The following is an 18,552-nucleotide window of genomic DNA, read 5'->3' as shown; positions in this document are numbered from 1 at the left end:
TTACTATTTGTTTTGCTCTTAGTAGATAAAATTGTTCTTCTAGTCGAAGACCAAGGAACAGTCAAAGTCATTTTTAAGATGTTAATTTTCCAGTCGATGGGGACATGTACCGATTTGAAAATGGTAATTGGCTATAGAACATATAAGTCAATAATAATAGGTGAAACTGAGGTTTTTTTATCTAAACGTGATTCAACATATAATCTTGTTGATTCTATTAAATTGGAAATGTCATTATGAATCGGTCAAAATACATGTTTGACTTCACTTATTCAACCTGCTATGAGTAGTGCTAGGGATTCCTTTGGCATGATTTGGACTTCTAAGGAACAAAGTTTAAAAAACCATTAAATTTATGAAGTTAAGTCTCTAGTGGATTGCTTAAAAGTCCAACATGGATAACCGCGTGTTATGTTACAGGAAATTTCAAAGAAATGTCTTTTTCTCTTCATTTTAATCACATCATTTCTTTGCCCTCAATATTATTTCTATGAATACACGAATACGTAAATCTTTCTTAACTCTAATTTACCTAAATCTCTAATATATCTATCATGAAACTAATATTAATGATTAGTTTATTAACATATCATGTCATGATACATCCGATAAATAATAAATAAATGGTGTTAGAATGGAATTTAGATAATTCTGAAACCATCTTAAAAATTTGAGAAATGATTTTTTAACTACCGACAACTTTCTCTTATAATCTTAGGTGTCATTTTTTAAGTGGTTTTTCATTTTTTTCATCTTCTTATTCTTAATATTTCAAAATCACTTAGAAAATGACACCTTATATTATAAAAGAAAATTGTCAAAATTTAGTAGTCAATATATGATTGTCCTAAAAATTTTACAAAATAAATTTATAAGTTGAAATTTACGACCAATAAAATATAAGTTGGTGCATGCTTCTTACAAAAATAATTTCAAAGTGGAACTTTTTCTTACTAAGTATTTTCAGAACACACACCAAAGCTAGAGTATACAATAATGATTTCTAAAATAGAGTGAGAGCGCAATGCCCATTTGTGCCATCACAATGTTATCTATTTGGTTGTTCTTATTCTCATACATGTCTACGACTTCTTCTTCCTTAGACAGTTTAGCAGTGAGTGAATCCATCCAAGATATTAAGAACGTGACTTTGGTTTCAGCAGGTGGAATTACTGAACTGGGTTTCTTCAGTCCACGAAATTCAGCAAGAAGATATTTGGGAATATGGTACACAAATGTATCCCCTTTCACTGTGGTATGGGTGGCAAACCGAAATAAACCTCTTGAGAATAACTCAGGAGTTCTCAAACTCAACCAAAAAGGGGTTCTTGAGCTGCTCAATGCCACAAACAACATCATTTGGTCATCACCCAACACAGCAAGCAATACAGTGAATGATCCAATAGCTCGTCTTTTGGATTCTGGAAATTTTGTAGTGAGAAATGGAGGGGAAACAAAGGAGGATAGCATCTTGTGGCAGAGTTTTGATCATCCGGGTGATACACAGATGCCAGAAATGAAGCTTGGATGGAACCTAGAGACTGGTGTGGAAAGATATATAGCATCTTGGAAAAGTGATGAGGATCCTGCAGAGGGAGAATATGTTGTAAAAGTGGATCTTAGAGGATATCCTCAAATATCGAAGTTCAAGGGAACTGATATAAAAGCAAGAGCAGGGTCATGGAATGGCTTATCTCTGGTTGGAAATCCTATTCCAGCTCGTGGTACGTCTGCAAAATTTGTGTTCAATGAAAAAGAGGTGTATTATTGGTACAGTCTTAGTGATGAATTGGACTTCTTTGTGTATACACTGACCCCTTCAGGCACGGGACAAAGTTGGTTTTGGACAACTGAAACAAGGACACGGCAAGTGGTTTCAAGTGGGGAGGAAGATCAATGCGAGAATTATGCCTTTTGTGGTGCAAATTCTGTATGCATTTATGATGGTAACTTTCCAGTTTGTGAATGCCTAAGAGGGTATGTTCCTAACTCTCCTGATGAGTGGAATATATCAATTTGGCACAATGGCTGTGTGCCAAGGAATAAATCTAACTGTACGAACATAAACACAGATGGCTTCTTGAAATACATGCACATGAAGTTGCCAGACACTTCTTCATCATGGTTTAATGCAACCATGAACCTTGATGAATGCATGAAGTTGTGCATTCAAAACTGTTCTTGTACAGCATGTGCAAATTTAGATGTCAGTGATGAAGGAAGTGGTTGTCTGCTGTGGTTTAATGATTTGGTTGACATGAGGAATTTCTCTCAATGGGGACAAGACTTTTACATCAGAGTCCCTGCTTCCGAATTAGGTATAATATTGGATTTCTTGTTGATTATTGAATTATTCTAAGAGCTGTTGTGGGTAGAGTGAGTGACTTATATGTTGTTTCTTTCAGATCATGCTGGCCATGGAAACATCACCATAAAGATAGCAGCAATTACTATTGGTGTGATTATTTTCGGATTAGTCACATGTGCATGCATAATTATAAGAAAAAATCCAGGTAAGTACATAGATATAATTTTACCAATAAATGTAATGTATTAGGTATAAAGAAAAGAAAACATTCTTGTTAGTGTTTAACTATTGTTATTTTCTAACCATTCAGGGATAGCTAGAAAAATTTACAGCAAGCATTACAAAATTAAGCAGAAAAAGGAAGAGCTTGAATTTGCAACTTTTAATTTTCCGGTCATTGCTAATGCTACTGAAAACTTTTCAACCAAAAACAAGCTTGGTGAAGGTGGCTTTGGACCAGTATACAAGGTGATGAACAGAAACAGTATTCAAAAATTATGTTTTTCTTAAGGACTTTCTAACTCTGGCAGATGATTTTTCTATCAGGGCATACTGATAGATGGACAAGAGTTGGCAGTGAAAAGACTCTCAGAGAATTCTGGACAAGGGTTAGAAGAGTTCAAAAATGAAGTAGCGTTGATTGCAAAACTTCAGCACCGTAATCTTGTAAAGCTCCTGGGTTGTTGCATTGAAGGAGAAGAAAAAATGCTAATTTATGAATACATGCCAAACAAAAGCTTGGACTTCTTTGTTTTTGGTTAGAATTCTCACAATTTATCAAACATCTATGGCAATCTTCTTATTTCTTATTTGTGGTGTACAAATTTTGGGAAGAACAACTATACCAAATTTGTGTAATGTTTTACTAGATGAAACCAAAAGGAAGTTGCTAGATTGGCGCATGAGATTCAACATTATCAGTGGCATTGCTCGAGGACTTCTCTATCTTCATCAAGATTCTAGACTAAGGATTATTCACAGAGATCTTAAAACCAGCAATATTTTACTAGACACAAATTTGGATCCCAAAATAGCAGATTTTGGCTTGGCTCGATCATTTTTGGGAGATCAAGTTGAGGGAAAGACACATAGGGTGGCTGGAACATAGTAAGCTATTTTCTATATGTTTGATATTCTGTTTTTGAGTTTCAACAATTAACTGTGAAAATTTTGTTTTCAGTGGATACATGCCTCCTGAGTATGCTGCACGTGGACATTTTTCAGTAAAATCAGATGTGTTTAGTTATGGTGTGATAGTACTAGAGATTGTAAGTGGGAAGAAAAACAGGGAATTTTCAGACCCAGAAAACAACAATAATCTTCTTGGCCATGTAAGCATTCTGATATAACTTTGCTGATAATTAGTACAAAATTTAATCATCTGCATCAGACTAATTTAATTCTCACCTTCTTAGGCATGGAGATTGTGGACTGAAGAGAGGGCACTCCAACTGCTTGATGAATTGATAGAAGAACAATGCCTAGAGTCTGAAGTCACACGATGCATACAGGTGGGGCTATTATGTGTGCAACAAAGACCAAACGATAGACCAGACATGTCATCAGTGGTTCTAATGTTGAATGGTGAAAAATCATTACCAAAGCCAAAGGTTCCTGGCTTTTACACAGAATCAGATGTTACAACCAAAACAAATTCTTCATCAGAAAATCACACACTATGCTCAGTTAATGAACTTTCCATCACAATGATAGATGCAAGATAGGAAGTGGAAGCAAGAAAATGCCATGGCTTCACCTTCCAACGTAGGATATATCAATTTTGTCCGTTTTGGGTGGTTTTCTCTTTAAAAGACGTTGATAGAATCAAGAGAGAAAGATGTATTTAAATTATTTTTTTGTCTCAATTCTTAAAACGATGTAAAATTATTGACTGTACCTAAACAAATACCAAGTTTTAGGTTGAGAACATTGAAGCCATTGAAACTTGTGTATTTGTTGATGATAACCAAATGTATACTCTGTCAATTTGTAGCGATATCTGATTGATAATATTGTGAAAAGTAACAAATTGTGTTATGCATGTTATTATTTACTAGTGACACCCAATAGTTGACACCATTAAACACTACATTTGACACAAGTCACGTAAGCTCGTGGCTTAAGTCAATTGTTGTAGTTTCATTTCAAATTTAGTTACATTTATTAATATAAATATTTATCTATAAAACTTATAGATAAAATGTAATAAATTATTTCTTCGACATACGGCTGTGTTTGACGAGTAATATTATTAGTGAAGTGAGATATCACAATATAATGATATAGATGATGATGAATTACTTTACATAATGGAAAACATTCATTACTTCACGTAAATAAATCAAGATAAATATCAAAAGAGGAAGAAAATATTGTTAAAACAAAATCAATTAAACTAAATAAGCAAAGATAAACTCTAGTTTTAAAACATGGAATTCTACTCCTGCATAGCTATGATAGAAACCTCTAGAAAATAACATCATATAAAAGACAAACCATAATAATTTAGAAGTTGAAGAATCTCCTTTAAAAGTTTGTAGTTCCTTCCAACACCATCTATATCATCCAGAGGTGTTATATTGACACATGATCCATGAGTCACTTCCAACCCACTCCATAACTCGGTGATAGAGTTGCAACTTGTGAAAAGATCTTCATACGAAAGACCATTTTCATGTTCTTCATCAAAAGATGAAGATGAAGATGATGAGGGTTGAAAATCAAACAACAGAAAAATAATATTTTCAAGCAGAACACACACATAAATAAGTAGAAATTTAAATAAAATCACACAAGAAATTTAACTTAGTTCGACACTTTAAGGTTACACCCATGAAAACTCAACAAAAGTATTATTATTTAACATACAATTTTTTTGGCAAAACTTGTAAACCTTCATACAATTTTTCTGTATAAAACTCGTGCATAAACTACAAACCCTTCTCATGCAATTTTTTGTGGACAAGACTGCAAATCCCTTAATGACACATAACTACCCAAGTCCCTTATACACTTAAGAGACTTACTGAGTTGTGGTAATCACTCTATAATAAAACATTCATTTTTATAATATCTTCCTTATGCTCCCGTGGGACTTTGGGGAATAACCACTTGAGAATCAACATATCCTTCCTTCACAAAAAGTCTCACGTGCTCTGAAACGAACATCTGACACAAACACACTTCCAAAAGATCTGCTTGAACCACTCTTGCCAGTAGTTATCTGCACAGACTCATTGATGGTGACAATCTTTCCCCATCATTAGCCGTCACCGCCTTGCACATCAAACTTGTTGACAATCTTTCACCAACACCACACCAGCCAAACTAGACCCCATCACACATATCAAAGAAGTCATTGAACAAAAAAGATAAGCAACATTAACCCCTTTCTAAGAAGACCCTTCTTATCATGCAAAATTATTCCTTTTCCTCCTTTGATTAAAGCCTCAGCTCTAATGCCATTATTGGAAATCCGATAATAGGAAAATAATTTCTTCAAGCGGAAGCACACCCACAAACTATAAGAGAAATTTAAATAAAATTACACAATAAATTTAACATGATTCGGCACCTCAAGACTTACGTCCACGAATACTCAAAAAAAATTATTATTACTCAAATGAAATTTTTCTAATAAAAACGGCAAACCCTTCTCGTACATATTTTTTTGTGGACAAAATTACTAACCCAATGTAGTTTCTTATGGACAAAACTGCAAATTCTCCAATGTTACACAACTACCCAAGTCCCCCATACACCTAAGAGATTTATTGAGTCGTGGTAACCACTCTAAAATCAACCATTCATTTTTATAATAACTTTTTTCTACTTCTTTTTTCATATTACTCGATGTGGAACTTTGGTAAATCCTCACTTGAGAACCAACAATGAGTTTGAAGTAGTATCAAAATAAGAGTTAGAATTTTAAAATACCTCTTCCTCTATATTATCACAATAGACATAGGTTTGCATGCTCAACATATTATCCTAAGTCTAAGGCTTCTCAGGTTGTCATTAAACTTCTCCTTTTGAGATAATGTTTTCTCTCACTATAAGAATTTTGTGAATTACCTATAGATAATACAAATTTGGATTTGTAATGTAAATTAGGTATTACATATGGATTTATATACGAATATGTAAATTTGAGTTACATGCGGATTTTTCATAGGTAACGCAACAATAAAAAAATCCTACCAAATTTTTGTATGTAAACTCTATATGTAAATTTAGCACGTTAAAGCGAGAAATTTTGCGAAGGAGATTATCCATAGATGAGGTTAATTAGATCCTTAGATAATTAAAAATGTTTTACCTATTGATTTTACATACAAATTTGAAAATAATTAATTATTAAAAATTATAAATCCCAAATATGTTTAGGTTTAGGTTACTTGTTTATCCTTTCTCCTCCTTAGCTATTGGGAAGTTCACTCTCGTCTTTACTCACTTGAGTAGTTCATTCTTGAAGTTCACTCTCATTTTCACTCGCTTGAGAATTTCATTTTCAAAGTTCATTCACATCTTCACTCACCTGAGAAGTTCATTCTTGTCTCCAACAGCCCAAGAAATTCATTCTCGTCCTGAAGAAGTGAGAAGCGCTTAGTAAGTTAAACCTTTCTCACATGTTCATCGCATACATTTTTCTTCATTCATCTGCCTCTTCTCTATTCATCCCCAAATTACAAACCCTAAATATCTCACTTCTTTCTTCTGATTGACGCAAAACATAGAACGTATATCATGACAATTGTGGTGGGGTTTGTCGTGATTCTTACCACTAGATACCTAGGTGTCACCATTGCATTGTTATATTGGGAGGAGATTAAGATCGAGGCCAGGGAACTACATGTTATATAAAGATATGCTTCTTTCTTTCACTGTTTTTTATTTGTATATGCTTAACTACAACAAGTTTCCCTTCATTAGTTCAAACCGCTTGATAACACCAATTAAGGTTTCACCAATAAGGGTGTCGAAGGGTTTTTTTGGCAGTGTGTATTATATTGACACAATAATTTTTTGTAGGGTGAGGTGAACAAAATAAGAAGAAAAATGCAATAAGGTGATGTGTAGTAGGGTAACCTGGTGTGTGGTTAACAAATAAACATGGTTTTCTGTTCATTTATGACGTAGTAACAATTGTTTACTTTATAATTTTTTTTGTTTACAAACACAGGAGCTTGATCGCTTAGTCCATGTTGATAAATCTTTCAACAAACACATATACGAAGGAGTATAGGGGATTTTGTCAATGATAGATCTAGGCAGATACATGTTAGTTTCTACCAAGTTTATTACGACTTTACACCTTAACTATTTACTATTTTAATGCAAACATTTCTTATTTCAATAGGAATAATTTCAAACCATATTTTATCAAGCATTATCTAAAACTGCTTTTGTTGGTGTCTCAAATGCGGTCCCCTAGACCATATTGAGGAGGAAAGACTAAGGAACAGATGTTGGTTAAAGATGGCAGGTGGAAGGTACAAGGCATGAGTATATGGAGTTAGATATTTCAATTCTCGTGAAGATTGTGTTGACAATTACCTATAATAGACACAAACATCTTTAGTCAATAAGTAAATGAGAAGATTATTCAACTTCGACAACAACTAGCAACTAGTGAGGATTAATTGTCTAGTAGTGAGGAGTAAATTCATCAAATGAGTTCCCAAATTCAAAGCAAATTTGATACCTTACAATGTTTTATTGGTGCAATCATTCAGTATCTCCCACCTCTACTAGCAGCAGATGCTTAAAATATTTTTCGCTAGCCAAATACTAAACAAGGAAATTAGGTGCAGGAGAATCAACAAGTGGATCAAGATGATGAAGAAAAACATAATTCACCTCGTCCTTATCATGATTATTAATGTTAGGGAACTTTAGACTTTATCTATGTTAGGAAATCTTTCTTAGATATATTATCACATCATTGGATTATTTTTTTATTCAAATGGTTGGTTTTTTGACATTGTTTAACATAGAAACGAAAATTGTATAGACTTTATCTATGTTAGGAAATCTTTCTTAGATATATTATCACATCATTGGATTATTTTTTTTATTCAAATGGTTGGTTTTTTGACGTTGTTTAACATAGAAACGAAAATTGTATGTTTAATATATTTGCCTTAATTATTGATTCTTAGATATTTATAAATTCTCTTAATGCAGTAAACTTTTATGATGAACTTTAATGTTCAAGATTACAAAAGTGGTGTAGGAAAATTCCACTACCATCAAAGCTAATAATAAACACACTACATACGGATAAATCTATAAGTAATTATCTATGAAAAATTGTAGGTGATTACCTACGGATATATATATATATATATATATATATATATATATGTGTGTGTGTGTGTGTGTGTGTGTGTGTGTGTGTGTGAAATGTGTAAGACCCGAGAAATTTAAATAATTAAATAAATAATTATTTAATAAATGCGGGTAGTAGAAGCTTTTATGACATTTAATGTTAATTGTTGTGATGTGGAAAAGTATCAGTTCAAATGGTTAATAGTACTTGATTGTGTGAGAGAACTTGGGTTCAAGTCTTATGTATGCCAATTGTATGATATTTTGAACTGTGCATTATTTTAATGTTATGATTGAATGTGAGTAGTGATAATGTAATACTAAAATTATAGGAATTATCATGAAACATGAATTAGTTGAATTGGTTGTACATTTGCTTTGTGATTTAGTGGTTGTGAGTTCAAATCTTGCTAAGAATGAAATTAACTTCTTTATTTTTTTGCTAAACTTAATTTTGGCATGAATGTGAAAGGGTAGAGAAACCCTAGTGACAATGGGCAGCCAAGGGAGGCTAGGAAAAACAACCCATAATGGTCTTTAAAGGGCAATTATATTCATTTAAATGCCATTTTCGTTTTTGGCCATTAACCATAATTAAGGACCATATTAAAAAGGCAAATAGAAGAGTTTTTTTGGCTGGAAAACCTAGAGTGTGATAAGGGCACGAATTCAGAGAAAACATAGTGGTTAGTGAGTGGAATAGAGGAGCTGAATTGGAGGGAAGCGTGAGGTGACATAGTGGTCAAGGGAGGAGACAAGAACTCACAAGTTAAGCAAAGGAGACCAGGTTAGGGGAATGTCTTTATGTGTTTAAATTAAATTATATGTGTTGTGATTATGAGTCCTTTTTTTTATCATTTGATTCTTGCATGCCATGAATTTTCGTACTCTATGTAGTGTGAATTAAAGGTTTGTTGTTTTGATATTGTTTGAATAGTCTTTTATGCGTTTCTATGAATATGATGAGGGTTTTTGTACTATATGGTTACTTATGGTTCAATCTCAAGTTTTGGTGGTCCAATTGAGTATAAAACATATCCATGGGAATTGCCGCTGTTATAGATTGCTTGATAATGGTCGAAAAGTGGTTTTGGCATTGTTTTCTAGTATTTTTGTGTGAACAAGGAGGACATCAGTTATTCTCGCTCAAGCGAGCAAGGCTCGCCTAGGCGAAAGTAGTAGAGACTTGACCTTGGTTCTGCTCGAGCATCTCGCTCGAGTATCTCGCTCGAGTATCTTGCTCAAGCGGAGAGCCCATGTTTTAGGCAACAGGTCATCTCGCTTAAGCGAGCGTGCCTCACCTAAGTGAGGAATCGTGGGGAAATCTGGGTGATTTTACGTGAATCGCAACCCAGGCAAGAGGCTTTTATTCTGGGCGAAGGGTGAACTCGCCCAAGCGAGAGTTCGCAGAATGCTATTGTAACGCGCTCGCTCAGGCGAGAGAGCCCAGCTTAAGCGAGACAGGCCTGATCGTTTGGACGAAGACTTCTAGCCTAAGCGAGAATAGTGTAGTTTTGTGTTCAAGCTAGGCGATATTGTCGAAGGCGTGGGTTTTACGTGTATGTTTGTACGCATTGATGCGCACTTGGACCAGGATATATTGTGCCATGAGCGGGTAGGTTCATGGATGGTGGTGAACACATGATGATATGAGCGGGCAGGTTCATATCCTGTTACTCTTGTGTGGGGATACGAGCGATGTAGGTTCGTATGTTTCGTGCTCACACTTGAGAGATGTTGTGTGCGAGTTGTCCAAGAACTAACTAGGATGAATTAGATGGGTCAATTGCTTTTATTATGTTAGCTGATATGTTATTCGATTTGTAAGCTCACCCTTTCTGTTTGTGTTTGACGATGATCGTGTGATTTGTTACACGGGAGCAGATAATGCTACAGGTGATGTTGCTGACGTTTAAAGACGGAGAGTAGGGCTAGTTTGAGATTCAAGCTAGGAATGAATTTATGTTTTCTGTTATCTTTATTGGATTTTGGAAATTGTAATAAGACTATTATTTTAACTTTAATTAATCCTTGGCGATTTGAATAATTTTTAAAATTTTTCCGCGTTTGGGAATAATGAAAATATGAGTGTGTTTTATAAATTATTTATTTATTTTATTTAAGTAATTTCCAGTAGGGATCTTACAAAATGTTAGCTACATCTACTTTACCTACGAATTTTAAAGATTACATACTGATTTTGGTTGTAGATAATAATGTTTTATACTTGTAGTGTCTTTAGCATGGAACATTTGTTCTTCATGTGGTTAGGCTGTTGTCATTCATAACATACTTTTAAGAGTTTTCCTCCTTCTTTCCTTGAACAAAGATATTTTTCCGTTTATAAGGAAGCTTCTTGTTTCCTTGACCTCTTTATTTAAACGCTTGCTTAAACTTTCAAGACATCATAAAGATTTCCTTATAGGTTGAGTTGTTAGACTCAGCCTCATATATGTTTTATTCTTCCTTTAGATCCTTTAACGTTTTATTATCCTTACTTCTTGCTCCATCTTAACTTGAAGCACTTTGTCAAATGAATTGGATGTTTGTTTTTGGTTGCAATATTGTAAATTTAGCTCATGCACTCTTAAGATCCCAAAGATTTCATCCCAAGTAAGATTCTTCAGGTCATGAGCTTATGTGATGGTTGTTGTCTTAGGTTATCATACCTTTAGCATGTTATCCAACAACTTTTGATTTATTTGAGCCTTCCAAAATCTTTGACCAAGAGCTTTTATCCCTTTGAAGAGGATATGCATCCTTTTAAACATGTCATTTATTGATTCACCATCCTTCATGTTGAGAGATTCATATTACTTTATGAAGGTGGTAGTTTTCCTTTGTTGAACATTCTTGTTTCCTTCATACTTGCTCATTAAGGAGTTTTCTATCTCTTTGGAGGTCTTTAAGGAGTTCTAGATCTCTTTGGCGGTCTTCAACTTGCAAATTTCTTGTATTCATTTTTAGAAAGGCACAAATAAGGGGGTACCTTGCTTTGTTATTCAATTGGATGGAGTTGAACTCTTTTTCTTCTTCAATAGCTTATACTAATATATATCCTTTGGTTATGATTTGCCACAATTGATAGTGTGTGGGCTTCACATACATTTCCATCACATCTTTCTAGTAAGGAAAGCCTTCACCCAAAAAAGTTGGAGGCCTTGTAGGGAACGATATTTCTTCAACTATCAATTGTTGATGGATCTTTTCCCCTAGTTGTTGTTTGGCGCAAGGCTAAGTTTTGGTACCAATTATTAAATCAAGTCAAAACATAAGAAAAGAAGGATAACTTGTGTTTTAAATCTTTTTTAAACTTTTCTTGAAAGCTTCATTTGATAAATGTTTGTAGACGAAATTTATACTTGACACATAATAGTTTTCTTAAGGATATCACCTAATAAAAATTGTTAAATATAATTTTAAGCTTTGCAAAGTCGCTCTTTAAAATTCATTTTAAAAGTTTTTTTACAAGACTTCACTTATTAAGTTAAATGAATATTAATAGCATGCAATATTGTTGATGCTCCAAAGCAATCAATTTACCAGCATCAACAATAAATGTCATATCCACAAGGAATTAGAAGAATCACAATGTTTAGAATGTGTTTGATTTTGAATAAAACAATATTTGGTGGGTGTAAAAATGGAGTAAAGCAAATTTCAAATAAAAGAGTTGATATCGATATGATAAAGACGTGTTAAGATCATATTTCACCCTTTATCCCTCTCTTTCCAATTTTTACTTATTTATATGCAATTATTCATGTCCTGGAAGTGCTCTTTAAATATAACTCTAGATCCATTTCTAGCATCTAGAGCCTAAGATCATCAAACTCGAGTATGATTCCTCATTGGCTATTTGAATGAATCACTTTCTTTAAGTACGAGACTCTATAATCATCTAGAGCTTTGGATCTATTCCTAACATCTAATAGTAGGAGGAGACTTAGTTAGACCACAACTTGAAACCAGTTCTCACTCAATAATAGGCTAGTGAAATAAGATGAGTGAATAGTTCATCCAACAACAAGTGCAAACTAATTCACAAACATGTAAATGAAGTCATACTTGAATAAATAAATAGTACTAATACAACAGAGTTAAAAAGAGTTACATCAGATCTCAACATAAGAGAGTTTAGCTCCTCATGGTGGTTGTGAACAATACAAATATTGGAATAGCCATAACTCTTTTATGCTTTCTAGTGATATACAATAAGCATTAAGATGGAGCTTTATAAAGCTCTTGGACCAACATAAGATTCTCTCTAAAAATTGTACCAAAAGGCTCTCACTAAAAGCTCTTTCCAAAAGATATCTAAATCAGAGGTGCAACTCTATTTTTATAAATTATCCATGGCGGTGCTCAACTGCACACTTATGGCTCAACAATAAAGGTTCCCCTTCCATGTGGATTTGCTTTGTGGCTCAGTCTCAACTTTGATGCTCAGGTCCTGAGATAAAGTTTTTGGGAAAGAGTCGCCATGGCTCAACTACATGTCTAGTGCTTGAAGTTTCATCTTCACGAGGGTTTGCTCTCTATAGCCTAACACCATTTCTACCACTTAACTGCGTTGACTAAGTTCATTCCAATTTTGCAATATTTTTATCAAATCTTATGATTTTTCCATAATGCTCTCCTTTAACATGCAAAACAAACTAAAGGGTAAATTAGCATAAGAATATAAACAATTAAAGCTAGATAAGTGCCAAAATCATCCAATTTTCACTTAAATTGGGCACTTATCAACCTCCCCCAACTTTAGTCTTTGGTTGTCCTCGAGCAAAGTAATATGAACAATTATATGTAAATTCAAAACATTTTCACACAAAGGCCGGCCAAGGGACTAGATACAACTATTCCTTTTCATCAAAGACAATGCAAACAAGGTTCATCACATAATTCATTAAGCTTTTTCCAAAGAACACATATGCATGGGAATTTTCACAACTTGAGAGTATGCAGAGTCACTCAAATTTATCTTTTTTTTTGTTCAGTTATGAACCTCCCAGCTCAGTGTTTTCTCTCATCACAACATTGCAAGTTCTTTCTGAGTTTTGTACCTTGTTTCCAATTACCAATTACATACAATAAGCATAGATCACTAAGGTCTTTGTGGGCTTGTAATGTGGTTAGGCTACAAAAGGACTTGGTTTTTAAAGATGAGCAAAACTCACTCACAAAAATGAGTAAAACAATATGCATATCTCGTGAGTGTTTTCACTTCCTTTCTAACCTTTTTCTTGACTTGTTTTTTTATCTTAACTTCCTCATCTTAGGTCTTTCTCTTTTTCTTTTGCACCTTTTCTTTCTAATACAATTTGCTCTCACTTGGTGCACTCATCTTCACAATCTTTTTTCTTTTTCATTGTTCTTGAGACCTCACATTTCTTTTCATTTGCCCATTTTTTGCTCAACCATCTTCCTTTGCCCTTTAATCACACATTGTTTTCCTCCTTCTTTATCAGTGAAAAACAAGGGTAAGTTTGACAATTATTTCAAGTTCATGGTGCATGTGTATTTCAATGCTAGAGTACAATAAGAATGTATCAACGTTTTTCTAGGTTGACTATTTGGCTCTGACTGGTGAATTTTCCAATGGAAAATGTGCCTTGATAATTTCCATGTCTTTCATGTTTCAGCTTAAATAAAAACTTAGCATAAAACTTAGCAGAGTGTTTGACAAGTTGTTTTTCTCTCATATTTCAGACATCTCACACTATTTTCAGTTTTTTTTCCTCATTGATGTTAGTTTTGATGCACCAATATTTCACAACCAAGAGGGGGTGAATGAATTGGTTTTTCAAACTTTTGATTTGTTCTTACACTTGAAAAACAACTTTTATGAAATCTTTAACCAATTGACAAAAGGAGTTTAAGAATGCATATTGTTCAACCTTTATACCTAGCAAAAACTAAAAGAGAATGAAAGAGAGCACAAGAGACAACCAGATTTATACTGGTTCGATTCAAATGAATCTACATCCAGTCTCTAGTTTTCCTCACTAGAAATTTCACTGTATCAATTAGAGAAGGAATACAAGAAACACCTATGCAATTCCTAAACTCTAAAACCACACTTTCTTGAAAATACCCCTTCAAGAAATGTGCAAATTGTAATGCTCCAAGAAATTACACACAATTACCACAATCACAGTGATAACACACATAATTTTCAGGTTCAAGAAACTACAAGAAACTAATACAAAAACAATGATAATAATGGAACAATAACACCTGATTTAGTACACAGCTTTAGTGACAATATTACACTCTCTTCATCTCATCTTGATGAACACTTAAGCTCGTGCAACATTTCTTTCTTTTTGGTTGAAAATGTTGCTTTCAGAAGGTGCAGGGATATGTTTTTATCTAACAACTACTGTCAGGACGAATCTAGTCGACTAATTAGTTTGCTAGTTGACTACATTATGGCATAGCCCAAATCTAAGTTCCAGAACTAACCTACTTAACTAGATTAGTAGCCTAGTTGACTATCAAGACAACAGATCAACATTTTCTGATTATCACATACATATATTTATGTGTTGTTTTAATTTTAATTATTCTCATGCTATTATGGACATCATCAAAAACTCAAAAACATCACACATACACTTAATAGCAATAATGTCCCCCTTTTTTAATGATGGCCAAAACAAGATAACATTGGCGAGATATACATCAAATTAATTGATTTCAGTTACACATATATCATGTTAGAAATTTTCACAGTACAAACCATACCAAGTTATAATGCATATCAGGTTAATTTATATATAAGCAGGTTAATTCATATCAATTTTCAACAATTTTCAAGTTCTCCACTTTTTTGGACATAATCAAAACAGGGACATACCAAACAAAATAAGACTAAGACAGAAGCTCGTCGCCTAAGCGATAACTGCAGTAGAAACCTGAGGCGAATCTTTGTTATTCTCGCCTAGGTGAAACTTGCTCGCTTGGGCGAAAACAACGGGGGTTCTTCCCTGCTTGCGCATGCAAACCAGCCAACATTAGAGATGGCAAATAACCCGTCCCCGTGGGTATTGCCCGAACTTGTCCCCGTTTTGACGAGAAATCCCCGCATTAACTGGGTATGGGTATGGGTATGGGGAATCCTTGACTTTTTCAATTAGGTATGGGGATGAGTATGGGGATGTACATATCCCCGCCATAATACCCGCCCCCGTTTAAATCATTAAAATATTCCCAATTAATTAAATAACCATATATATATATATATATATATATATATATATATATATACTGTTTTTTATTTCGTCTAATTATTTGGTTTGTCATGAAACCCATCCGTATTTCAATTATATTTTTCATCTTATCATAACCTTTATGTAATTATGCTAAAAAGATGTATGTCAATTAAAATTGTTTGTCTCACATTTGAATATTTCTATTTTTTTTAATATTTTTATTTATTGTATATTTTTTTTCACATGAGAATGTTTAATACTCTCAATTTAAGTATTTAATAGCACAAACCTTTCGTTTACTAGGTAATATAAAAAAATCATTTACTTATTATTCTTATTATTAGTTTTTGTTTCATTTAAAGAACTCTTTTGTTTCACTAAACAATTTTTGTTATTTATCAACCATTGAGTATATATGTTGATATTTGAAAAGTTTTCTTAAATATCTAAGATATTTTTCAACTTATCATACCCTTAATTATACATTTGTTTTCCTTTGTACAATTTCTTTCAATAGTTTCTCAAATTGTTTGTAGACATTTGTTAATTTTTTAATATTTTTATTTCTTGTTTATTTTCATTATGTAGAATACTATTTCGATATATTTTATCTAATTATTTTTTATTTTCTAACTCATTATCAATCATACTGTAATTTTTTCACTATAATTGTATAAATAACTTTTATTTACTACAATATAAAAATTTAATGTAATTATCATGAATATTTTTTATCACCATCCAACATAATTGAAGTTCAAAAGATACACGATCTATGTTAAAATTTTATTATTATGATTATTATTTGTTCTTTGTATCATTTTGATCAAGTAATGTATTATAAATTCTTTTAGTGTATAAAAAATAAATTCATTAGAATTTAAAAGATTGAAGTAAACAAACATTTAAAATATATTGTAATTTGAATATTTGTTTCCCTTTTATATTTTAAAAAAATTATTTTTAAATTTTATCAACTAGGTTTCATTAATGTTTGAAAATTTAATAAATGTGTTGGTTCTCATGAAATTTTATTTGGTATTATAGTCCAAAATATAAACAATTATAATTTATTTTAAACTTTTATTATGATTATTATTTGTTCTTTGTATCATTTTGATCAAATGATGTATTATAACTTTTATTAGTGTATAAAAAAGAGATTAATTAGAATTTAAAAGATTGAAGAAAACAAACATTTAAAATATATTTTAATTTGAATATTTGTTTTCCTTTTATATTTTTTAAAAAATATTTTTAAATCTTATCAACTAGGTTTCATTAATGTTTGTAAATTTAATAAATGTGTTGGTTCTCATGAAATTTTATTTAGTATTATAATATAAAATATAAACAATTATAATTTATTTTAAACTTTGATTATGATTACTATTTGTTCCTTGTATCATTTTAATCAAATGATGTATTATAACTTTTATTAGTGTATAAAAAAGATATTTATTAGAATTTAAAAGATCGAAGTAAACAAACATTTAAAATATATTTTAATTTGAATATATTTTTTCTTTTATATTTTTAAAAAAATATTTTTAAATTTTATCAAATATGTTTCATTAATATTTGTAAATTTAATAATTGTTTTGGTTCTCATGAAATTTTATTTGGTATTATAATCTAAAATGTAAATAATTATTTATAATTTATTTTAAAGTATTTAATATCGAAAAATAAACATCATTCTAATATTGAATATTTGATAATATTATGTTTCCTTTATCAAATTTTTTTTATAAAAATCAATTAAAATTAATATTGAAGTAGTAAGAAAATGAGTATGGGTATGGGTACGAGATTATACCCATTATACCCGTTACTCGGTGGGGATGAGGATAGGACAAAAGTTTGATACCTGTTGGGTTTGGGTATGGGGATGAGGATGAATTATTTTTACGGGGATGAGTATGGGATAACGAAACATGTGCCCGTCCCGCTTCGTTGGCATCCCTAGCCAACATAGTCCAAAGCAAAAAATCAATAATTTCTAGAGCACACAACACAAATCCAATACATTTCACACTCAATCTAAATCGAAAACCAAGCAAACAGTTTGAAAATCTTTGAGTTCTAGCTTCCCTTACCTTAATAAAAAGCTATTGTGAGGGAGGTTTAGACACTAGCGGAAGGGCACCACAACTCCAAGAACACCAGAAACTGAAAAGAAAGGAACACTAGCACGAAGGTGAGATTCTGGAAAGAACCCATTGTTGAGTCAGAGCATAAGGACTGAAAAAAAGAAGAAGAGAAAGACGAAAGTTGGATCTCAACTTACATGGAGGGAAACGCTCATCGAGCTTGGAGGAAGGAAGGAGCTCACTCAAACCCTACCAGAGCTCTTTGTAGCAGAAAGTTAAAAATGAGACTAAGGTGAGAGTGAGGTGTTGAGTGTGGGGTTTTGGGGCTCCTTTATGGGCTGACTTGGGCCCTTTAATAAGATTAGGCCCAACGTTTTAAGACAGAGAAGAAAAGGGGCTTACACCCCGTACCCGTACCCATATCCGTAGGGTATCCGTTATGCGGGTACCCGCATAATTTATTAATATCCACGGGTACCTGCAATTATTTACAAAAAAAATAAAAATATAAGTTTAACAACATATTTTAATCGTAAATTCAAATAAAATACAATACATAACATTCATAAATTTTAAACAAAGTCAACATAGCTCATTCAAAATCAAT

The 18,552-nt window shown here is 32.5% G+C and overlaps 1 protein-coding gene across 1 annotated transcript; it reads left to right on the top strand.

The window, feature by feature from the left end:
• Positions 1-963: 963 nt before the first annotated feature.
• Positions 964-4,304, top strand: LOC114168563 (G-type lectin S-receptor-like serine/threonine-protein kinase At4g27290). The gene is made up of 7 exons (XM_028053438.1): positions 964-2,318; positions 2,406-2,513; positions 2,619-2,776; positions 2,855-3,065; positions 3,178-3,415; positions 3,489-3,639; positions 3,724-4,304. Exons 1-7 carry the CDS (start codon positions 1,025-1,027, stop codon positions 4,030-4,032), a joined length of 2,469 nt encoding a protein of 822 aa, XP_027909239.1. The 5' UTR covers positions 964-1,024; the 3' UTR covers positions 4,033-4,304.
• The last annotated feature ends 14,248 nt before the right edge of the window (positions 4,305-18,552 follow it).

This window comes from Vigna unguiculata, chromosome 11, assembly GCF_004118075.2.
Source record: "Vigna unguiculata cultivar IT97K-499-35 chromosome 11, ASM411807v1, whole genome shotgun sequence".
Classification (NCBI taxonomy): Eukaryota; Viridiplantae; Streptophyta; class Magnoliopsida; order Fabales; family Fabaceae; genus Vigna; species Vigna unguiculata.
The sequence above is the reverse complement of the archived record's forward strand: the minus strand, read 5'-3'. Positions and strand labels throughout refer to the sequence as shown.